The sequence below is a fragment of the Panthera tigris genome, chromosome A2 (genome assembly GCF_018350195.1).
Source record: "Panthera tigris isolate Pti1 chromosome A2, P.tigris_Pti1_mat1.1, whole genome shotgun sequence".
Lineage (NCBI taxonomy): Eukaryota > Metazoa > Chordata > Mammalia > Carnivora > Felidae > Panthera > Panthera tigris.
The window spans coordinates 7,970,019-7,992,904 of record NC_056661.1 but is presented as its reverse complement, the minus strand read 5'-3'; the positions used below and the strand labels follow the sequence as shown (position 1 = coordinate 7,992,904).

Sequence of the window (22,886 nt, the reverse complement as noted above, 5' to 3'; positions counted from 1 at the left end):
GAGTCTGCGATGGAGAGTCGCACGTCCAGTATGTTTGTGGGGGGTGGGCACGGGGGTCGCAAATCGTGGATACTTTGGGGGAGGGGAGAGAGTGGTAATTCCCAGGGTGACAGAGGTGAGTGTGCTGGGTGGGGCAGCGGTTTACGCTGTCGGAACGGAAGGGAGGCAGGAAACCGCGAGTGGAGAAAGGGCCCCCAGATGTCAGCTGGGTGCCGGGAGCCCCGGAGTGGTGGGGGGGGAGGGGGGGCGATGGCTGTAGTCTGACCCACAGAGGCGTGACCCGCGGGCGGGGACTGCGGTCGGGTGGCGTAAGGGATCCCGGAAAGACTGGGGGAGGGATTAGGGGCGGCCTGCGAGGCTCCGCCTCCTTTAAGGCCTGCCGAGGCTGGGGCTGAGGGTAGCCCCACCCCCTTGGGACACTCGCCACACGCGTGCGCAGTGGGTCGCAGAGCCGCCATGCCGGAACCGCGCGGGTCGTCACCCCTTCGGGTAAACGCGGCGTTTGCCGCGCGGTACGGCCGCTACCGGGAGCGCGAGGAGCTGCAGCGGCGTGAGTGCGGGGCGCATGCGCGCGGGGCGGCGGCGCGGACTGGGTCGTCGGGAAGCGGGGGTTGATCTGGTCTTCCAAGCTCATCTGTGAGGGGCTCTCATCTGCCCCGCAGTTAAAGATCGCTACGGGGACCGAGACAGCGGCGGCGACTCCAGCTCTGAGTCCGACTCTGGCGACGAGCGCGTGGTGAGCTTTCTCACTCCGGCCCCGTACTTTCGGGAAGCATCCAAGCTCCCCACCGCACCCCTATCCTGATATGCAGAGGGTGGCTAGTCTCCAGCCCCCTTCCACCCTACGGGAGCGTCCAACCTCCTTTTTCTAATCCCATGGACGACACACAGCGCCCTCCCCATCCCCACGGGGTGGCCCAATGCCCCCCTACTTCCTCTCTCTCGCCACGCACGATCCACCTGCCCATCCTGATGTGAGGAGCAACGGCTGTGTCCATTTCCTCATCCCCAAGAATTTAACCATTTGTCAGTCCCCGAAGTGGGACATCTCTTTGCCACATGGGACGCTCGGCCTCTCACATCAGCCCTGATCTTCGGGGCCTCGCTGTGCAACCCAGCCCCTGCTTGCTGTCCCACACATGCTCCCTGTCTGCTCACCTGCCCCGCTGTCAATCCTTTGTCCTCCCCCTTGCCCACCCCCTTCCCCTGTTTCAGATCCTGTACCTGTGTGGCCTGCCCCTCCCCGCCCCCAAAAGGCGCCCTCTTCCTCCTCCACCTCTTTGCTGTCTTCCGACCTCCCCTCATACCACCCTGGAGCCCCCTACCTGCCTCTGTCCAGCTGGATCCCTTCTCCAGCCTCCTAATGTATACCCCTCCCTCCACCCTAATTTCCACAGGCTCACAGCCCACCTGCCCCTCTTACTTAGTGTCCCCTAGCCTCCACCAAGGCTCTCCCCATCTCCTTTCTGAAGTCTGTTCCTGATCCTTTTCATGCCTTAGGAATTTGATCCCCAGCAAGAACGTGACTTTTACAGGACTCTCTCCCTGTTGAAGAAGAAGGACCCCCGCATTTACCAGAAAGATGCCACCTTCTATCAGAGAACAGGTCTGGGGCTGCTCATCCCTATGGCCCAGGCTCCCCACTGCCTTACTGGCTTTTGTGACTACTTAATGAACCCTTGCTTATATGTTATATGTTCTAGGTTTACAGTGCATAGCAGTGTTTTAGGTTATCACTTGCTGTTAATAACAACTGTGTGCTTAGCACTGTTCAGAGCATGAATTACTCGCTGAATGAGCGTAGCCAGCTACTACTGAAGTAGTATAAGTGTGATACCTGTCTCACAGCTGGGAACTGGTGGCTCGGGGATTTGAAACCTTGGGGGTGTCCTGGCCCAAGCCCTGTGGGATTCTCTGCCTGGGAAAGGAAGGGGGCTGTGAGTGATGGCAGGTGTCTCTGGCAACCCGATAGTATCCTCCTCGGAGAGTGAGGAAGTGCCAGCAGCCAAGGAGAAGCAAAAGAAGATGCGGCCCATGTACCTGAAGGACTACGAAAGGAAGGTTATCTTGGAGAAAGAAGGGTGAGGAGAGACCTTGACTCCCCACCGTCCCCCCACAGTCTTCCCAGGGCAGGCAGACAGGCACATGGGAGTCTTAGAAGCAAGGGTGGAAAGAAGCTGGCGGAGACTCGCCAGAATTGAGGGAACCCCAGAGAACAGCATCGTCAGTGACTCACCTGTACCTCACTGCCCCCCAACTGCTGCTCTAACAGCTGCCCGCCCCATCGGGACAGACGAGCCATGGGGAGTCTGTTCTGAGAGCCCCATTCTTCCTTGCGCAGCAAATATATCGATGAGGAAAATTCAGATGAGGAGACCTCCAATCAGAGATTCCAGGTAGGTGGGGTGGAGGCCTGGTCGGGGGCTGAGGGGCTTGGGGCTGGGCCTGAGGCCTGTGTCACTCTCTCTGCAGCAGATCTCGTCAAAAAGTTACGTAGAAGAGCAGAAACAGCTCAAGGAAAGGTGAGCCTGGGCGGATTGAATGGCCAAATGGATAGGACTGAGGCCACAGGATCGGACAGGCCTGGGTTCAAATCCAGCTGTGGTACTTCATGGCCATGTGCCCTTGGGCACGTCACTTAGTCTTTCCGTGCCTCAGTTTCTCCATCTGTTAAATGGGGTTGACGATGCTCTCTGGGTCACAGTACTGCTCTGAGCTTGTTGTGGAGGGCTCAGGACTCCGTAAATGGGGTTAATGCTGGGACTGTGGGCAGAGACCAGCCTGCATATCCTGAGGCTTATTCTCTCACGTGGGCAGCTTCCGGGCTTTTGTGGAAGACAGCGAGAGCGAGGACAGTGCCGGGGAGGGCGGCTCCGGGTTGCTGCAGAAACGCGCTAAAACCAGGGAGGAGAAGGTAAGTGCTGGGGCCTGGATGGACCGAGGTGGGGGGGTGCTGCTGACAGGAAGGGGTCCCCAGACCCTCAGTGCTGGCCTACCCTCAGGCCCAGGAGGATGCGGACTACGTGGAATGGCTGAAGGGGCAGAAGGAGATTCGCAACACTGATACCCTGCAAGAACTGGTGAGTTCTCGTGTCTATACCGTTTCCAGCCTTTTTCTGGAAACGAATCCTTGAGGGAGTAGTCAAGAGCACCTAGTCTGAAGGTGGGGCGTGCCCCTCTCTGGGCGCCAGTTTCTATTTCTATAAAATGGGGGTTATCCCCTCTAGTTTATAGGCTGGCCGTGAAGTGTCAGTTACTTAAATCTACATGGTGTCCGTGCCTACCTCCTTCCCGGCCCACAAGTCCCTGACCTGTGTCCTGTCTGCCCCCCCCCGCCCCCCCAGACCCACCTCAAAGAATATTGGAACGACCCAGAGCTAGATGAAGGCGAGCGGTTCCTGCGAGATTATATCCTTAACAAACACTATGAGGAGGAGGAGGAGGGCGAGGAGGAAGGAGAGGAGGAGGAGGAAGCGTGAGTAACCATGTCCCCCAGGGGCCTGGAGCCAAGCCAGCCAGACAGCCAAGGGCACCGGCTGTTTACTTTTTTGCACAGATGGTAGCAGAGGTCTTGTTCTGTGAGGAAGAGCGGTGGGGCGAGGGGCATGGGGTCTGGAGCTAGGTGGCCTTGTCGTTAGACATTGTCCCCGGGTTCCCCATCTGTCAAATGGGGGTGCCTCGGAAGTAGGGATCTTTTTTTAAGTTGGTTTATTTATTTTGAGAGAGGAGAGGGAGAGGGAGAGGGAGAGAGTGTGCACACAGGCAGCAGAGGGGCAGACAGAGGGATTGAGAGAGGTGCCTAAGCCGGTTCTGAGCTGTCAGCACAGAGCCCGATGTGGGGCTCGAACTCACGAACCGTAAGATCATGACCTGAGCCGAAATCAAGAGTCGGACGCTTAACCAACCAAACCCCCCTGGTGCCCCAAAAGTAGGATTCTTAGGAGGCAATGAGTTCACACAGCTGGTACACAGGAGTGCAGGGGCTCGGCTGACCCCCAGCCCTGCCCCGTCTCGTCCCTCAGGGGCCCCAGCCTCCCCGTCCAGCTGGCCGTGGATGATTCCTCGGATGAGGGGGAGCTGTTTCTGAAGAAGCAGGAGGACTTTGAGCACAAGTACAACTTCCGCTTCGAGGAGCCGGACTCGGCCTTGGTGCGTGGCCAGGGCGGGCGCCGAGCAGGACCCGGACCTTGGGGCCCAGGCCGGGAGAGCCCAGAATCATCTCTGTGGCCCTTTCTGGGCTCCCTTGCTGCCCACAGGTCAAGACCTACCCTCGAAGCATCGCGTCCTCTGTGCGCCGCAAGGACGAGCGCAGGAAGGAGCGGAGAGAGGAGACGAGGGAGCGAAAGAAGAGGGTGAGTGTGGGGGTGTCAGGCCGGGGAGGGCTGTCAGCCCTGCGGGGAGAGCCCACGTCCTCCCTCTCTCCCTGGCCTGTCACCTGCAGGAGAAAGCGAAGAAGCAGGAAGAGCTCAAGCAGCTGAAGAACCTGAAAAGGAAGGAGATCCTGGCCAAGCTGGAGAGGCTGCGGCAGGTCACAGGCAATGAGACACTGGGCTTCGAGGAGAAGGACCTGGAGGACGACTTTGATCCTACCCAGCATGACCAGCTCATGCAGGTGCGGCCCCTGCACCCCACCCCCGCCACGCAGTGCTTGGGACAGGGGTCTGGAATCAGTGGTGGTTTCCCGGCTGTGTGACCTCTGAGAAGTGACTCGATCTGAGCATGTGTCCCTGTCTGCAAAGTGAGCTTAGCCATACTGTCTACCTCAGGGCTGTTGTAAGGACGGCCTAAGAGGAGTACGTGTAAACATTGGTAATGCTCAAGGAACGGGGTAGCTGTGTTTCCTTTCGTCTTGTTGCTGTTGATGTTTATTGTTGGGTTAGAGGGGACATAGTGTCAGGCCATGGAAACAGGCGATAGGGCCTTATGAGGAAAGTAGCGGGGACCCCGGGAGCCCCAAAGAGGCCCCCGACCAAGCCTCGGAGGCCAGGGAAGGAGAGTGAGGACGCGTAGGCTTCAGTTTCCTCAGTAGAACAGAGGTAGTTTCTGTCCCTTGGGGTGTTTGTGAGAACGCAGCAAGATGCAGCCCAGCATTGGGCATACAGTAGGGGCTTAATAAGTGACACCGTGAGCAATATCTGCCTTTGCCAGGTGCCCACTGGGTGCCGGGGTTCCAGCAGGGGCCCAACGGCCTCGGAGCTCATGTAACGGCGAGAGCCAGACTGGTGGTCACTGAGCATCAGGCGACATAGTGGTCGCTGCTCTCCCAGAGCTCCCAGTCTGATGGCAGGCACTTAACTGTACAGTGAGTGCCCCCAGGGATCAGAGTGGTGATGGGCGGTGTGCAGGGGGAGGTGGGGTATTCAGGGAGTCCCTGATCGGCTTTGGCAGGTGTGGTGGTGAGCGGGTTGAGGGCAGGCAGCGGAGACCGGAGGCCTGAGCCGCAGTTAGGCAGCCGGGGAGGGGGTACTGCAGGTGCAAAGGCCTGTGGGAGGGAAAGAACCGCGGCTCGTTGGAACAGAATCAGGGGGATTGGGGCCTGGAGGGGCCTGGGCACACAGGCAGCAGCTAGGCCTTGAGGGTGCTGGGAGCCATGTAAGGTGCAGGAATGAAACTGTCTGGGGGGAGAGGCCTTGCTGATCCCTCCTGGCTCTGACCCCATAGAGATATTTTGGGGACGAGTACTATGGCACCACGGAGGAGGAGAAGCCGCAATTTGAGGAAGAGGAAGGGCTTGAAGGTGAGGTCACGGCGGGGCGGGGGGGGGGGGCGGCGGGCACCAGCTGGGGGAGTGGCTGGGTCTCAAGTCCAAAGTCCCACCCTGACCCCCTACCCTGTCTCCTTTGGAAGCAGATGACTGGAACTGGGACACATGGGCTGGGCCCGAGCAGGACGGAGCTTGGAGCCGGCAGGAACCGCACTGCGAGGACCCCGACTTCAATGTAGGTGCCCAGGGTGGAGGGGGACCTGGGGGTGTGTGGGGTCCCCCCGGGGGCTGGCCTGACTTTTGCATCTTGGCAGATGGATGCTGACTACGACCCCAGCCAGCCGCGGAAAAAGCGGCGCGAGGCCCCCTTGACAGGCAAGAAGAAGCGCAAGTCGCCCTTCGCCACGGCGGTGGGACAGGAAAAGCCCGTGTTCAACCCTGGTGAGTCCCGGGCTGCTGGCGGGGGGGCGGGCAGGGGCTCCGCGGGGCCCGGCACACCCTGGCAGCCTGGCTCCCTCCCCTCACAGGAGACAAGACGTTCGAGGAGTACCTGGATGAGTATTACCGGCTGGACTACGAGGACATCATTGACGATCTGCCCTGTCGCTTTAAGTACCGCACTGTGGTTCCCTGCGACTTCGGGCTGAGCACCGAGGAGGTGAGGCCCCAGAGGGGTGCCCGGCACAGGGGCAGGGGGTGCCCCGGGGGCAAGAGGGAGTGTGGACCCCGCAGGGGTTGCAACACCCCTGCTCCCTCACCTTGAAAACAAGAGGAGTGTTAGCGCTAACAACACGAGTAATGTCACCTGCCTCCAGCGGCTGTGCCCACAGACACCCCTGTAAATAGTACTTCCCATTCTGTCACCGTACGTCTGCGGTTGGGTGGCCCTGGAAACAGATGGCCTGGATTCAAATCTTGCTTTGGTCACTCACCAGCTGCGTGACCTAGAACGCCGTGCCTGTTTCCCCACTTAAAACGGGCCTAATAACAGCCCCCCCTTGTGGCTACAGAGGTGCAATGAACGTGTATGGCTCTCGGAATGGCATTTGTCCCTCAGCCATGTGGCTGTGGGTGCTTGACTGTGCATGGCCCGCAAAGCCAACGTTTATGGAGCTCATATCATCTGCATTTACTCAATCTGAATAGTTTCTAAGGGGCTTGCCCACCTTATAGATGAGGAAACCGAGGCCTGGAGCTGGGAGGCTGGGCCTCATCTATAATTTGCACACCCGGTCATTAGCAGAGACCCTTGCCCTGTTCTGAGGCTGCTGGGACCCCTGGACCCCCAAACTGGGATCTTAAATCAGCCACTCCGTGGCCGTGTGACTACGGCAAGGATCTCCTTGATGGGCCTCAGTTTCCCCATCTGATGTCCCCTGCCAAAGACCTCTAGTGGCCTCCGCAGAAATCAGTCCTCTCCCGCTATGGTGACATCCTGCTGAACTTGGGAGGAGCGTTACCCTGCTTTGAACAGTGAGGTGGCTAAGGCTCCGAGAGAGCCAGGCCGCCTACACCCCCCGACCCAGGGCTCAAACAAGCAGGATCCCACCCTCCCTCCCTGTGTAGATCCTCGCTGCTGATGACAAAGAGCTGAACCGGTGGTGCTCCCTGAAGAAGACCTGCATGTACAGGTGACAGGTTGGGACTGGGCCGGGTGTCCGGGGGGGGGGGGGGAGGGGGGCGGCGGGCAGGCAGGTGAGCAGGCACGGGTCCCTCCCAGAGCGTCGGGCAATAGGCCTGTCTGCTGGGCATCTGCAGGTCAGAGCAAGAGGAGTTGCAGGACAAGAGGGCATACAGCCAGAAGGCCCAGAACTCCTGGAAGAAGAGGCAGATCTTCAAGTCACTTTGCCCAGAGGGGTGAGTGTCACTGGCTGGAGGAGGGCGGGCTCGGGAGCCAGCTGGGCCTGGGTTCGAGTCTTGCTCGGTCAGCCATTTTGCTGCATGGCCCTGGGAATGGGGCTTCCTTTCTCTGATACCTGGGTTCAAATTCTGACTGGGCCACAGCTGTGTGACCTTGGGCAAGGCACTTGCCTTTTCTGGGCCTGTTTCCTCATTTTTAAAATGGGGGTAAAGATGGCTCATTTCTTATTGGGTTTTTGAGGATTAAGTGAATTCATTCATTTGAAGCGTTTAAAACAGAGGAAATGCTATGTAGGTAGTAATAGTATTAAGACCGTTATTTCCTGATCTATAAAGCAGGGGTGATAGAAGCTCACAGAGTTGATTTAAAGCTGAAATAAGCCCAGGTACCAGAATTATCAGCAATACAGTCCAGCCTCTGACTTCAGTAGAAAAGCCCCAGTTTTGGTGTCAGACTTGGGTTTGAATCTGAGGCAGGCCTCTGATCTTCTGCCTTGCTTCTCTGAACCTCTCCTTTCCTCATCTGTAAAATGGGAGATGTGTGCTCAGGAACAGGCCTGCCAGGCTTGGGCTGAGCCCCTGCTTTTCTCCTCAGGACGGAGACGCTCACGGAAGCCACAGGGAAGCCACAGAGAGACAAAGCCGACCCTCCGGGGCAGCTGCTGGCGCCTGATGGGGCCTGTGGGCAGCGGCCCCAGCCTGGGAGCCCCCCGACACAGGAAGAGGCGGGTCCTGTGTCTCCCACCCAGAAGCCAGTCCCCCACAGGCGGAGGAGGGGCAAGAAGGCGCGTCTCCTGGGCCCCACCGTGACCCTGGGTGGCCGTGAGTTTAGCCGCCAGAGACTGCAGGCCTTTGGCCTCAACCCCAAACGGCTGCACTTCCGGCAGCTGGGCCGGCAGCGGAGGAAGCAACAGGGTCCCAAGAGCGGCCCCTGAGCTCCGGGGAGCAGGCAGGGGCCCTGGGGCTCCTCCCCTCCAATCGAGCTTGGGGACTGTGTAGACCCTGGTGTCTGCCTGTGGCCAAAGAAGTTGTGGAAGTGAGGCCTACCTAACACGCTTCCCCCAGCGTCTCACCTTGAGACACGCCTTGGACCCCTTGGACCCCATCCCTTAAATGCTGGGCCCAGCCATAGCCACAGTCAAATTAAACGGCTTTATTAGCCCCCAGTGGCCACAGTTCCCCCCCCCCCCCGTACCCCCCGTCCTTAGCAGGGTAGGGGCTTTGGGACCAGTGAGGGGCATGGGTGGTCCAGTGCAAACTACAGTACTTGAGTCAGGCCCTGAGTGGGTGTCCGGAAGCTCTCCCTCCCTGCCCTGTGAGGAGGGCCCAGCTGGCGGGAGGCCCATTGTCCGAATGGCCCCAGTTCAGAGCTTTCCTGGACTGGTCTCAGCTGCGCTTGTCAAGGGAGTGAGAAGGGGAAGACCCATCACCTCCCGATGTCAAGCTCCCACACCCAGCATGACATAAATAAAAAAATAAATAGTGCGCATCTTCTCCCCCAACGCCACCCGTCATAAAAACACAAAGTCGTCAGAACTTGGGCGTTTGGCTTTGAGGAGCCGCCCCGGGCGAGGGAGCCGCAGCGTCGGCTGGGAGAGCTGGGAGCAGAGGGCATCCAGGCTGTGGTCCTGAGCATGGCCCTCGGCCAGGGTGAACATGGGGTACCGCTCTGTGGCTGAGGAGCAGCTGAGGACCTGGAGGGAAGAGAGAGAGAGAGTGGCTTAGCTCCAAACCATGTTAATTATCCTATAATTATCCCAATTGGTATCCCAATAGGTAAATATCCCAATAGGTATATTTATCAGGTGCTTCCTGAGCTCAGCTCCCATCCCTCTGGGCGATGACCCAGGCCAGCCAGTCAGCACCGTCCATTCCCTGGCCCGAGTGATTGGCCCAGTGATGGACATATGGCCCAGTGTAACCAATGAACAGCAACCCTGTGGTTTTTGCTGCATCTGCTGGGAAAGTGAGGCTTCCTTTCCACTGAACTGGGAGGTGGGTGCCCAGGAAGGCTGGTGGCTACCTTTTGACACTATTATAAGGGTAAGGCCCTGATGGGGCTGTAGAGCCAGGGGATGGGGAGAGGCCCCACCACTTGAGCTCATGGGGGCAGCTCAAGCAACAATGCTCCTCACTTCTCCTTTTATGCCCTTCTTTTGTCTAATTGGTCATGGCTGGGCGTTAGTAGCTTGGGGACAGGATAACAATCTTGACAACACAGCCTGCAAGTAGCACCCCCCTGCCCCGCCCGTGTCTGCTAGACTCAAGATCTCTGTTCCTCTTCCACTCCCTCCTTGCCCCTTGCCCTCCACCCTCCACCCCTCCTTGCTCACCCTGGTCAGCTCTGAGCAGAGCGTCTCAAACTCCTTCCGGTCTCCAGCATAGAACCCCACCGTACAGCTTGGGTCCATCTTGGCAAAGGCCATCTTTCGGGGTGAGGTGCAGTGGAAGGACTGGGGCATAAGACGTGGGAAGCTTAGGGCCCCGGCTCCCTCCACGTTCCCCAGCCCCACCCCAGGGATCCCAGCCAGCTCACCTCCAGGGGGAAGTCAGCCTGACTGACATCCACAGTGGGCTGGCAGTAGTGGGGGTCCAGGTAGAGCAGGAAGTCATCTGCAAGGGTGGAGGCATGAGAGGGGCTGGGGAGGGGTAAGGTGGGGCAGGATGGAGTGGGAAGGGGTGGGCCTACCCTGGTAGCCGATGAAGTACAGTGAATGCCGTGGCTTGCCCCCCATGATGCCCAGGCACAGCTCTGAACGCAGGAGCTCCTGCAGGGAGGAAAGGGGGTGAAGGAGTGTGCTTTGGGCAGGTGCTGTCAGAGACAGTCCCTTGAGAAACACTTAGCAAAAGCCCCAGCCTGTTCTCATGGAGCAGACATTCTACCGTAGGAGACGAACAAGGAACAAGATGAGTAAGTTCTGTCGCATCAGCGGGCAGTAACACTGGGAGATTAAAGGATGAAAGAGGGCTTTGCAATTTGAAATAAGGGGAATCAGAACGGCCTCACTAAAAGGTGCCACTTCAGCAAAGACCTGAATGAAGTAAGAGAGGGAGTTAGGAGTGTATCTCTGCACAAAGAGCACTCCAAGCAGATGGAAGTGAGTGCAAAGGCCCTGGGGCAGGTGTGTTCTGAGAACAGTGGGGAGACCTGTGTGGTTGGGGCAGAGTGAACTGAGAAAGGAGAGTGGGGGCAGATGAGGTCAAGGAACAGGGACACAGTGCAAAGCCTTGCAGGCTGTAGGGACAATTCTGGCCTTCATTCTGAGTAAAAACACCAGGGTTTTTCCAGCCTTGCCTTTCCTTTTGCCTAGAGCACGCCTCTGCCTCCTCTCCTGCCCTGCTGGAGAGGGGCTTTCCTAGGCTGCAGCCACCCCCATCTGCCCTTCAGTGTTAGTTTTAGTCCCTCTAGAATCTACGGCATAATGCCACAGCTGTCAGTGTGGTTTCAGATCCACTGTCTGACCTTCCCCACTCCCAGAGGGCACAAACGTTTGCCTGTTGGCCTCCAAGCCCCCAGCAGCTGGGACGGTGCTCGGCACATAATAGGTGCTCGGAACCACTGAAGCAACAGATAGAGACGGGGGAAGCAGAAACACCCAAGCCGAGCTAACGAAGCCGGGGCAGTTCCCAGGGGAGGCTCGGCGGAACCTACCTTCACGCAGGGCACATACACAGGGTTGAGCGTCTCGCCACCCAGCCGCACCGGCACCAAGATGACCACAGACTTCCACTCAGCTGTGGGGTCCGGCCTGGCCACCAGGCGTGCCACATCTGCCTTGTACACTGGAAGGACAGCGCGGCAAGTCACGTTCTCGCCCACCCTTCAAGCCTCAGAGCGCGGCCCTCCCGAAGCCTATGCAGTCTCTCAGGGTCCTACTCCTGTCACCGGCGGAAAAGGATGTCTTTCTGGCGCCCCACCCGCCCCAAATTCCCCCAGACAATTCCAGGGCCTCCAGGTAGGTGTCAACATCCCCATTTTACAGACAGGGCAATTGAGGCCCCGAGGTTTCGATAAAGAACAGAAAACCAGGAGGAGGCAGAGCACCTCCCCAGTTCCAGGCCTGGTTAGTCTTTACTTACTCAGAGCATGGGTTTGCCCATATAGAAATGGCAACACCAAGCAGACTGCCCCTCAGCTGAATGTCCCTGTGTGTCCCTCCTCCTCGAGTCCAAAACGCTGGTCTCCATTCTCCCACCTCCTGCCTTACTGCTAAGTAAGCCCCTGCCTGGCTCCCAGAAAAGTGGATTCGACCCTTCTGGAAACGCAGCTGCTATGGTCTGAATGCTTGTGTCTCCCCCCTCCAAAATTCAGATGTTGAAATTCTAATCCCCAGAGCGCCTGGGTGGCTCAGTCGGTTGAGCGTCCAGCTCTTGATTTCAGCTCAGGTCATGATCTTGCAGTCATGGGATAGAGTCACGCATCAGGTTCCGTGCTGACACGGTGAGCCTGCTTGGGATTCTCTCTCTAGTCTCTCTGCCCCTCCCCCACTCGCACACACACATGCATTCTCTGTCAAAAATAAACATTAAAAAAAGTTGGGGGGGGGGTGCCTGGGTGGCTCAGGGGGTTAAGCGTCTGACTTCAACCCGGGTCATGATCTTATGGCTCCTGGGTTTGAGCCCCGCGTCGGGCTTTGTGCTGTCAGCTCAGAGCCTGGAGCCTGCTTTGGATTCTGTCTCCCTCTCTCTCTGCCCCTCCCCTGCTTGCACTCTGTCTCTCTCTCTTAAAAAATAAAATAAACATTAAAAAAGAAGAAGAAGAAGACAAAGACGGAGAAGAAATTCTTTTTTTTTTTTTTTTTTTTTTTTTTTTTTTGGGACAGAGAGAGACAGAGCATGAACGGGGGAGGGGCAGAGAGAGAGGGAGACACAGAATCGGAAACAGGCTCCAGGCTCCGAGCCATCAGCCCAGAGCCTGACGCGGGGCTCGAACTCGCGGGGCTCGAACTCACGGACCGCGAGATCGTGACCTGGCTGAAGTCGGACGCTTAACTGACTGCGCCACCCAGGCGCCCCCGGAGAAGAAATTCTAATCCCTAAGGCGATGGTATTAAGAGGTGGGGCCTTTGGGAGACGACTAGGTCATGAAGGTGGAATCCTCATGAATGGGATTAGTGCCTTTATAAAAAAGACCTGAGAGAGCCCCTTCCACCATGTGGACACAGAAAAATAAACCAGGAAGTGGGTGCCCACCAGACACTGAATCTGCTGATGTCCTGATCTTGGACTTCCCAGCCCCCAGAACTACGAAAATAAATTCCCGTTATTTAGAAGCCTCTATAGTCTGTGGTACTTCTGTTATAACAGCCCAAACAGAGTAAGATCGGGTTGTCCGTGAAAATCAAACGTTGCCCAAATCTCTACAATTCTGCATAAAAACGTATAGGTTTTGTAGATTCCCTGATACCAATCCACCGAGGCTCCTATTAATAAAAACCCTATCTAGACTGATTTGGAGGAGGGCGCCTGGGTGGCTCAGTCAATTAAGTGGCTAACTTCGGCTCAGGTCAGGTTGGTGAGTTAGAGCCCCACGTCAGGCTGTGTGCTGACAGCTCAGAGCCTGGAGCCTGCTCAGATTCTGTGTCTGCCTCTCTCTCTGCCCCTCTCCCGTTTGCACTCTGTCTCTCAAAAATAAATAAACATTAAAAAATTAATTAAAAAAAAAGAATTCTTTAAGAATTATTTACAGAGTAGGAGTAAATTGGACCTGATGGAGGGAAGTCCTTATGTCCTTTATTCTATCACTTGTAGAGAAGCCCCTAAAGTTTCCTCTCCTGGTTCCAGAGGGAGTGGAGGGATCCTGAGGACTTTCCACTGTGTGGGCCTTGAATCCTTTCCAAGGGTCCCTCTGCCCCAGAACTGGTTTCAGCCTCTGAGGCAGGTTAAGTCCTAGCGACTGGCTCAGGGTGAGAACTCTGTGACTGTGGTTTCCGGTCTCTTACCTGTGCAGTCCTGAGAAACATACACCACCAGGCGGGTGACCTCTGAGCAGCTCTCCACAGCTTTCCTGGGGGTGAGAGGGAAGGCCTGAGTTCCTGGGGGAAACCCAGTGGTTCCCGTGTCCCCTGCAGCGGCCCTCACCTGAGTATGTGTGCCACCAGAGATGGCCCATACCAGTCACCCGCCTTCTTGCCTGAGCTCTGCCCAAGCTCCACCAGCCGGTGTAGACCAAAGGGGGCCTGGGGGTGGTCGGCGAACCAGGACACTATCTGCCGGTGCCGACGTTCCTGCTCCAGCTCGGGGGTGCCCTGGGCCCAGCGGGGGGCATCCAGCGTGCAGGCCCGCGGTAACGGTTGGGAGAGGCCAACCCTGATGGCTCAGAGGGGCCCAGGCCTGAGGCCTCGGACCACGTCCAGTCTGGTGGGGATGGAGTACACAGTCAGACGGTGCCAGTGGGGGCCGGAGGGGGGCACGTTTCCCATCAGCTCATGCTTTACGTACAATTCTAAGGCTCCCAAGACGCCACGTTTCCCAACAATTTTCCCATTCCTGCAACTTATTTGATAAACTCTCACGCCCCCCTCAAAACTTACTTGGCACACAATCTAACTTAACTGTAAACTTAGTTTACAAACAAGCCCAACACCGCTGCCCTGTGCCGCCCTGTGCCCTTGGCGCTGCACTCTGAGGGGGCCCTTCCCTTCCCCCACTCACCTCTGGGCAGGAAGTGCAGCAGCAGGCCCTGTGCCAGCATCATCTGCCCGCTGCGAAGCATGCATCCCCAGCCACAGTCCGAGGTCAGGCAGCCTCCAGCGAGGGGCGGGAAGTCCCGGCGGTAGGTGAGCCACAGCCGGGAGACGAAATCCCGCTGGAAACGCTGGATGTCACCTGCGAGACCAGGCTTGTCAGCTGCCGTCAGGAACAGCCTTGGGGGCCTCCCTCAACCGCGGACCGGGGCCACCAGCTCACCCTCGCTCTCGAAGCGGTAGCGGCGGCCACAGAGGTGGACGCTGGAGATCTTGCTAAAGCTGGTCCGGCTTCTGACTGCCCAGCCTGGGGGGAGACGTGGGTGGGGCAGCACCCAGCGACTTGAAGCACCTGCTTCACAGCAACAGCGCTTCTACTCCCTGGTCTGTGAAACGGAGACCATCCTAGGTCCTATCTCAGGGCTGGCACGGGGAAATCCATGCCACAGTCCTCTCGGAGGGAGGCAGGGACCGTAGTAACGGCCACGTGAGTGTTTGCCATTAATTCGGGACGAATAAAGCAGTTCTGATTATTGTATCCGTTTTACAGAGGGGAAAAATGAAGGCACAGCAGAGCAAAGAAACCTTGCCCAAGGTCACACGGGAATGGAGACTTGAAAACACATTCCTTTTGGACCTGCTGCAGGTCCGCCCGGGGCAGGGCAGGACAGGACAGGGCGGGGGACCCACAGGTGACTCACAAGAGGCGAGCAAAGGGTGGAACACTCGGAGGGCCAGCGTCTGGTTCTCCTGGACTCCCACCGACCTCGAGCACCCCCCCTCCCCCGCCAAGCCCAACCCCCCGCTGGCTCCTATCTCAGAACACAACCCCCGGGCCCGCCCCCTCCTCACCGTACTTGACGTTGTTCCAGGCCGTCAGGAACTTCGCCTTAAACTTGTCCACCTCGTCCGGCTCCCCAGGGGCGGTCCCGGGCGAGCCAAGAGCCGGGCCGCTGGCTCCAGAGGGCCCCAGGCCGTTGGGGTCCGGGACTCGGGGGCCCCGCGGCCTGCGGCCCTCGGGGCGGCGCGCGTCCTCCGGGCTCCCGCTCCGGTATTGCGCGGCGGCCGGCGACACGGAGTTCATGGGCGCGCCGGGAGGGCGGACGGAGGGCCCAGGTGGGGGCCGCGCGCGAGCGCCCGGGGTGGGGGCCGGGCCGCGGCGCCCAGGAAGGCGCTAGTCGGCCCCCGACGCGGCGGCCAGGCCCCCGGGCCCGGCGCGGGACGCTGTCACCTCCGCCGCCGCCGCCGCCATTTTAGCGGCCCTGGCCCCGGGAGCCGGGCGGGCGCGACACGGCCGGACGCCCCGCCCCGCCCGGCCCCGGTTCCGGGTGGCCGCACCGGGACCTCGGGCCGCGGCGCCTCCCCGCGGCGCCCCACGAGCACGCCCCGCCACCCTATCGCAGCGCCCAGGCGCGTCCGAGCCCCCCGCAGGCCCTTATCGGAGGCTCCAGAGTCGGGAAGCCCCGCCCCGGGCCCGCCCCGGCCCCGCCCCCGACGGCGCGCCGGCAAAGGCGGTCCAGGCGCGGCCGCCGCGCGTGTGTGCACCTGCCCGCGTCCCACCCGCCAGAGCGCCCCTCCGCGGCCTGCGCATCCGAGACCCGCCTTGCTATGGGGCCAAACCCGTGTGACGCCCCCTCCTCACTCCCCCAAACTACACCTCTGTGTGCTCAGTTTCCTTAGGAGCCAAAAAGGGCCTAATACACACAACAACATTGAGGAATCTTCGTGATAATCCTGCGGAGGGAAAGAAGCCAGATAAAGAAGAGTATATACTCTCTGGTCCCATGTATATAAAACTCCAGAAAATGCAACTTCGTCTCTAGTAACCGAAAGCAGATCGGTTTCGGGGTGTCTGGGGGTGGGGTGGGGTGGCGAGAGGCTAGAGGGAGGGACCAAAAAGGGCTAGAATATACTTCTTGAGGTGGTGGATGTGTTTAGTATCTTGATCCCGGTGCTGGTTTTCAGGATGTGAAACTCATCGGATTGAACACTTGAAAGGTGTGTGGTATGATGTATGTCAGTTATACCTCAATAAAGTTGTAAAAAAAATTTCAATGCGTCTGACTCAGGAGTGTTAGGAGGATCAGCTGAGTTCATCCGTGTAAAGCACTTTAGCGTGACATTTGAGGCACAGTCAGGGCTCAGGGAAAACCCGATCGCGACCTCAAAGGCAGATGACAACGGAGTGACCCTGTGAACCGCAGGGAGGGTGGCCTCTAGTGGCCAGTCCAAGGGCCCTGTCCCCAGCAGGCTGAAGGAAGTACGATGAAGATTTGGCCGAGGGCGTGGGTCATAAACAGCACGAAAAAAGACAGTCCCCTCCCTGACTTTCCCTCCCCTCTTCCGTAACTACACCTGCCTTCAGTCACACCTGCCTCCTTTCTCATCAAACATGTGCAATCCCACCCCAGGACCTTTGCTCTTGCCATGCCCCCTGCCCGCCTCGTTCTCTCATCCTGGGTATCTGCATGGCTCCTCCTGGACCTCTTTCAGGAATTTATTCAGATGTCATCCCAGCAGGCTGACTGTGCTCAAAATCTACCCCACGCCCACCTTTAGGCTCTTTTCCCATGCTCCATTCTATTTTTTTCCAGAGCAGCTACCACAACCTGACTGAGTCAGCTCAGGCTGCTGTAAAAAAAATACTGCAGACTGGGTGGCTTAAACAATAAACATTCCTTTCTCACGATTCTGGAGGATGGAAATGTGAGATCATGGTGCTGTGCAGAGAGACAGAGACAAAGAGAGAGAGAGAGAGAGAGAGATCTTTTCTACGTTTTTATAAGAGTATTAATCCCATCATGGAGTCTCCACCCTCAAGACCTCATCTAACCCCTGATCACCTCCCAAAGGCCCCACCTCCTAATGCCATCCCACTGGGGGTTAGAGTTTCAATCTATGCATTGGGCGGAGGGGCACAAACATTCAGCCCATAGCACTGATCATAGATATAGATATAGAAATAGATATAGGTATAGATATAGATATAGATATAGATATAGATATAGATATAGATATAGATATAGTATATTTATGACCTCTGTCCCCACCGTGCCACGAGGCCATGGGTCTCTGTCCATCTTGTTCACTGTTCGCCCCTCAACACTCAGCATGTGGCCTGGTACACAACAGGGGGGACAGCTGGGCTATGGGGCTACAGGTGACCCCCTTCTGTTTGATCTGGTGCCTGACCACCCCCAAGCCGGTTCCTTGGAGGAGGGGGGTGTTTTATGGTGTGGCCCTCGATTCCTTGCCCTTCATCCCCCTTCCCAATGAGTACCACCACATCATCTCCCTGCCTGGGTCTCTGTCCCCATCCTGGGGGCCAGCCTCCACATCTGTGCCCCTTGGAATGTCTCTCAGGCTCCCCAGGTTCTGTGTGTCCCTAATTGACCCTGCATTTCGCTCGCACTGGCTTTTCCTCCCATACCCTTGCCCCACCCCCACCCGCAGCCTCCATCACCTCCCTTACCAGGATCCGTCAGTCCACCTCATAATCTGTCTTCAGTTGTCTTCATACTCCCAAAGCAGCACAATAGTCATGGCCACCTAGGCAGATGCTGCAGTGTGACCTCACCTCTCAACACCTCAGTTTCCTCATCTGCCAAACGGGCTAGTAATAGTCCCTAATTCCTAGGGTATTGGAGAAGGATGAAATGAATATGCAGAATGCTAGGAACTGGCTCACAGCAGGAGCACCTGGGTGGCTCACTGAACTTAAGCATCTGAGTTCAGCCCAGGTTATGAAACCCCCCTTTGTGGGTTCAAGCCCCGCGTCTGGCTCTGTGCTGACAGCTCGGAGCCTGGAGCCTGCTTCCAATTCTCTCTCTCCCTCTGCCCCTCCCCTGCTTGCACTCTGTCTCTCTGTCTCCCCCAAATAAATAAATATTAAAAAAAAAAAAAGAAAAGAAAAGAACTGGCTCACAGCAGCCACCACTTCAGTGTGAACTGTTGCTATTGTCCTTTTTTTTTTTTTTTTTTTTTTTTTTTTTAGCAGGGAAAGGGCAGGGGAAAAAGAGGAAATCTCAAGCAGGCTCCACACTCAGCGCACTCAGGGCTGGGTCACGCGGCCCTGGGATCATGACCAGAGCTGAAATCAAGAGTCAGACACTCAACCAACCGAGCCACCCAGGGGCCTCCGCTATTGTCATTCTTATTCATCACTGCCCTCCCACGTCTGGCCCCCATCACCAAGTGTCCACAGGCCAATTCTGACTCCTCTAGTCTCCACAACAGCTAGAAGAACCTATCTATTTATCAAGTCATTTTGTAAATGTTTTGTTTATTTTTTGACCGAGAGCAAGCAGGGGAGGGGCAGAGAGAAAGGGGGACAGAGGATCCGAAGCAGGCTCCAGGCTGACAGCGGTGAGCGCATGTGGGGCTCGAACTCACACACCAGGAGATCATGACTTTGGCCGAAGTTGGACACTCATCTGATTGAACCACTCAGGTGTCCCAAGATATTTTTCTTAAGTTTATTTATTTATTTTGAGAGAGAGACAGATCACAAGCAGGGGAAGGGCAGAGAGAGAGAGAGAGAGAGAGAGAGAATCCCAAGCAGGCTGTGCTGTCAGTGTAGAGCCCGACACAGGGCTCCATCTGATGAACCTTGAGATCATGATCTGAGCCAAAATCAAGAGTTGGATGCTTGGAGCATCTGGGTAGCTAGTCGGTTAAGCGGCCAACTTCAGCTCAGGTCATGATCTCATGTTTCTCGTGAGTTCAAGCCCCACATCCGGCTCTGCTGACAGCTCAGAGCCTGGAGCCTGCTTTGGATTCTGTGTCTCCCTCTCTCTCTTCCCCTCTCCCACTCCCACTCTCTCTCTTAAAATAATAAATAAACATTTAAAAAAATAATAAAAATGGACACAGGATCTCAATAGATATTTTTCCAAAGAAGACATACAAATGGCCAACAGGTACATGAAAAGGCACCCAACACCATTAATCGTAAGGGAAACGCAAATCAAAACCACAATGAGATATCACCTCACACTTGTTAGAATGGCTATTATAGGGGCACCCGACTGGCTCAGTCAGTAGAGCACGCGACTCTTGATCTCAGGGCTGTGAGTTCGAGCCTCACATTGGGTGTAGACATTACATAAAGTATAAAATCTTATTAAAAACAATAATGGCTATTATAAAAAAGATAACAAGGGGCACTCGGATGGCTCAGTCAGTTAAGCGGCCGACTTTGGCTCAGGTCATGGTCTCGCGGTTCATGAGTTCAAGCCCCTCATCAGGCTCTGTGCTGACAGCTCAGATTCTGTGTCTCCCTCTCTCTGCCCCTCCCCTGCTCACACTCTGTCTCTGTCTCTCTGTCTTTCTGTCTCTCTCAAAAATAAACATTAAAAAAAAAAAAAGGTAACAAGGGTTGGTGAGGTTGTAGATAAAAGGGAACCCTCATGCACTGTGGGTGGGAATGTTATGTTGGGGCAGCCGCTCTGGAAAACAGTATTGAGGATCCTCACAAAATTCAGACGTAAGCTACCAGCTGACCCAGAAATCCCGCTTCTGGGTATTTATCCAAAGGAAATGCGAACAAGGTCTCGAAGAGATCTCTGCACTCCCTGCACTGCAGGATTATTTATAGTAGTCAAGACCTGGAAACAATCTAACTGTCCCTTCGTGGTTGAAGAGAGAAGAAAAATGTGTTTCTACACAAATAATGGAACATTACTGAGCCTTAATCCTGCCTTTTTTTTTTATTAAAAAATTTTTTTTAATGTTTATTTATTTTTGAGACAGAGAGAGACAGAGCATGAACGGGGGAGGGTCAGAGACAGAGGGAGACACAGAATCTGAAACAGGCTCCAGGCTCTGAGCTGTCAGCACAGAGCCCGACGCGGGGCTCGAACTCACGGACCGTGAGATCATGACCTGAGCGGAAGTCGGACGCTTAAACGACCAAGCCACCCAGGCGCCCCTAATCCTGCCTTTTGAAACAACACGGATAGACCCTGAGGGCATTATGCTAAGTGAACTAAATCAGACGGAGAAAAACAAATACTGCATATGATCTCCCTTATATGGGGAATCTGAAAAAAAGACCAAACATCGGGCACCTGGTGGGCTCAGTCAGTGGAGCATGAGACTCTTGATCTCGGGGTTGTAAGTTTGAGCCCCATGCGGGTATACAGATTGCTTAAAAATAAAAAAAAATTCTTAAAAAAAAAAAAAAAAGCCTTAAGGGGTGGCTGGGTGGCTCAGTCAGTTGAGCGTTTGATTCTTGTTGATTGTGGCTCAGGTCGTGATCCAGGGGTTGTGAGACTGAGCTAGCTTGAGATTCTCTCTCTCTCCCACTCTGCCCCTCTCCCCACTAATGCTCTCTCTCTCTCTCTCTCTCTCTCTAAAGAAAATTTAAAACAATAAAAAACAAAAGCCTGAACAACAAAGAAAGAAACAACAACAAAATGAGATCATAGATACAGAAAACAGACTGGTAATTGCCGGAGGCAAAGGGTAGGGGTGAGGAAATGTGTGAAGGGAGTCAAATGGCACAAACTTCCAGTTATAAGATAAATAATTTCCTGGGGGATGTAATGTACAGCATGGTGAATACAGTTAACAATACTGTAGGGGCGCCTGGCTGGCTCAGTCAGTTAAGCAACCGACTCTTGATTTCGGCTCAGGTCGTGAACTCACAGTTCGTGGGATCGAGCCCCATGTCAGGCTCTGTACCGACAGCTCGGAGCCTGCTTGGGATTCTCTATCTCTGTCCCTCCGCACTCACATCTGTCTCTCTCTCTCTGTCTCTCTTAAAAGTAAACAACCTTAAAAAATAAAAAAACAATATTATCTATTTGTAAGTTGCTATCTTAAAAGTTGTCATCATAACAAAAAGAATTTGTAACTATGTGAGGTGAAGGATATTAAGTAAATTTAGTGTGCTAATGATTTGGTAATATATACAAATATCAATTCATTATGTTGTACACTTGAAACTAATACAATGTTATATGTCCATTATATCTCAATAAAAACAAATAAAAAGAAACAGATAAAATTAGTTTTTTTATTGAGAGACAGAGGGCGCAAGTGAGCAAGGGCGAGGTGAGAGAGAGAGAGAGAGAGAGAGAGAGAGAAGCGGGGTTCACCCGATGAGGGGCTTTGGCTCACCCAATGCAGGATTCAAATTCACCAACCGTGAGATCATGACCTGAGCCGAAGTCAGATGCTTAACTGACTGAGCCACCCAGGTGCCTCCAAATTATTATTTTTAAAATTTTATTTTTAAGTAATCTCTATACTCAGTGTGGGGCTCAAACTCACAACCCCAAGATCAAGAGCCACGTGCTCTACTGACTGAACCAGTCGGGTGCCCCAGGTAAAATTAATTTTAATAATACTTTTTAGAGGCGCCTGGTGGACTTGGGCTCAGGTCATGATCTCGCGGTCTGTGGGTTCGAGCCCCGCGTCGGGCTCTGTGCTGATGGCTCAGAGCCTGGAGCCTGCTTCGGATTCTGTGTCTCCCTCTCTCTCTCAAAATTAAATAAACATTTAAACAATTGTTTTAAATAATAATACCTTTTATTTTACCTGGTATACACAAAATATTATCATTTCAGCATGTACTAAGTATAAAAAAATATTATTAAGCTATTTTACCTTTTTTGGTACTGTCTTCAAAAGCCGCTGTGTATTTTACACCCTTAGCACATCTCAGTACGGACTGGCCGTATTTCAGGTGTTCACCAGCCCCATGTGGCCGGTCGCTACTCTACTGGACAGTGAAGGAACTGTAACCAGTTGGTCTCCTGGGTCCTTCCCTCGTGTCCACGGATCACCTCTGCCTGATTCAGGGATGACCACTTCGAGCTGTTCTGCGCCCGCTCTGTATCTCCATCCGTGCTGGCCCTGCTCTTTGAACTCCTTCTTCTCCTCTCTGCCTCTGCCCTCCTCCCGCAAGGTCCCATCCCCTTAAGTCAGTCGCCAGGCACCCGAACCCCAGGAACTCTGCACTGGGCCACCCCAGACTAGTCTGGTTCCGACTGTGGCCACCACCTCAGACTCCAAATGCTAGCGTTGTCAGAGGCCAGTCTGCCTTCCGGGCCGTATTGTCTCTCCCAGAAAGATATTTTGAAATCCTAAACCCAGGCACCTGTGGCTGTGACTTTATTTGGAACTAGGGTCTTGGCAGGTGTAATTAGTGAAGATGCAGTCATACTGGATTCGGGTGGGCCCTGAATGCAAGACAACCAGTGTCCCTATAAGAAGAGGAGACACAGGGCGCCTGGGGGGTGGGGGGGCTCAGTTGGTTGAGTGTCTGACTTTGGCTCAGGTCGCGATCTCACGGTTTGTGGGTTTGAGCCCCATGTCGGGCTTTGCGCTGATAGCATGGAGCCTGCTTCAGATTCTCTGTCTCCCTCTCCCTCTCAAAAATAAATACACATTGAAAAAAAGAAGATGATGAGACAGACAGACATAGACACCAGGAAGAAGGTCATGTGACCATAGAGGCGGCCATTGGAGTTATTCGCCTACAAACCAAACAATGCCGGCAACAGCCAGATGCTAGGGAAGAGGCAAGGAACGAGTCTCTCCTCTCCCCTGGGGCCTTCTGAGAGAGCACGGCCCTGCTGACACCTTGGCTTTGAACTCCTAGCTCCCAGAACTGTGGGAGGAGCCATTTC

The 22,886-nt window shown here is 55.4% G+C and overlaps 2 protein-coding genes across 4 annotated transcripts; one reads left to right on the top strand and one right to left on the bottom strand.

Annotated features, from left to right (window-relative positions):
- The first annotated feature begins 294 nt into the window (after nt 1–294).
- Nucleotides 295–9,049, top strand: KRI1 (KRI1 homolog). 3 transcript variants are annotated; one of them, XM_042978151.1, is made up of 19 exons: nt 295–550; nt 663–736; nt 1,501–1,606; nt 1,973–2,081; nt 2,342–2,396; nt 2,476–2,522; nt 2,818–2,914; nt 3,003–3,080; nt 3,345–3,475; nt 4,023–4,149; nt 4,257–4,352; nt 4,442–4,612; nt 5,662–5,737; nt 5,848–5,939; nt 6,019–6,145; nt 6,232–6,362; nt 7,271–7,335; nt 7,463–7,561; nt 8,160–9,049. In XM_042978151.1, the coding sequence occupies exons 1-19, from the start codon at nt 457–459 to the stop codon at nt 8,497–8,499; spliced, it is 2,115 nt and encodes a 704-aa protein (XP_042834085.1). In that variant the 5' UTR covers nt 295–456; the 3' UTR covers nt 8,500–9,049. The 3 variants fall into 3 exon arrangements, with proteins under 3 accessions (XP_042834085.1, XP_042834083.1, XP_042834084.1); XM_042978149.1 differs by having other exon boundaries at nt 296–550; nt 2,473–2,522; XM_042978150.1 differs by having other exon boundaries at nt 300–550; nt 2,473–2,522; nt 5,851–5,939.
- Nucleotides 9,040–15,426, bottom strand: ATG4D (autophagy related 4D cysteine peptidase). The gene is given in 11 exon segments (XM_042978152.1): nt 9,040–9,258; nt 9,898–10,017; nt 10,101–10,177; nt 10,254–10,332; nt 11,217–11,347; nt 13,507–13,571; nt 13,646–13,823; nt 13,826–13,921; nt 14,219–14,392; nt 14,474–14,557; nt 15,103–15,426. Coding segments are annotated over 11 exon segments (1,419 nt in total). The 5' UTR covers nt 15,335–15,426; the 3' UTR covers nt 9,040–9,075.
- Between the last annotated feature and the right edge of the window lie 7,460 nt (nt 15,427–22,886).

Bases quoted from the DNA above. Each gene is read 5' to 3' on its own strand.
- KRI1 (XM_042978149.1), top strand. From the start codon at position 457: ATGCCGGAACCGCGCGGGTCGTCACCCCTTCGGGTAAACGCGGCGTTT. The intron at 1,607-1,972 runs GTCTGGGGCTGC...GCAACCCGATAG, and splicing joins CACCTTCTATCAGAGAACAG to TATCCTCCTCGGAGAGTGAG. The intron at 2,915-3,002 runs GTAAGTGCTGGG...GCCTACCCTCAG, and splicing joins CTAAAACCAGGGAGGAGAAG to GCCCAGGAGGATGCGGACTA.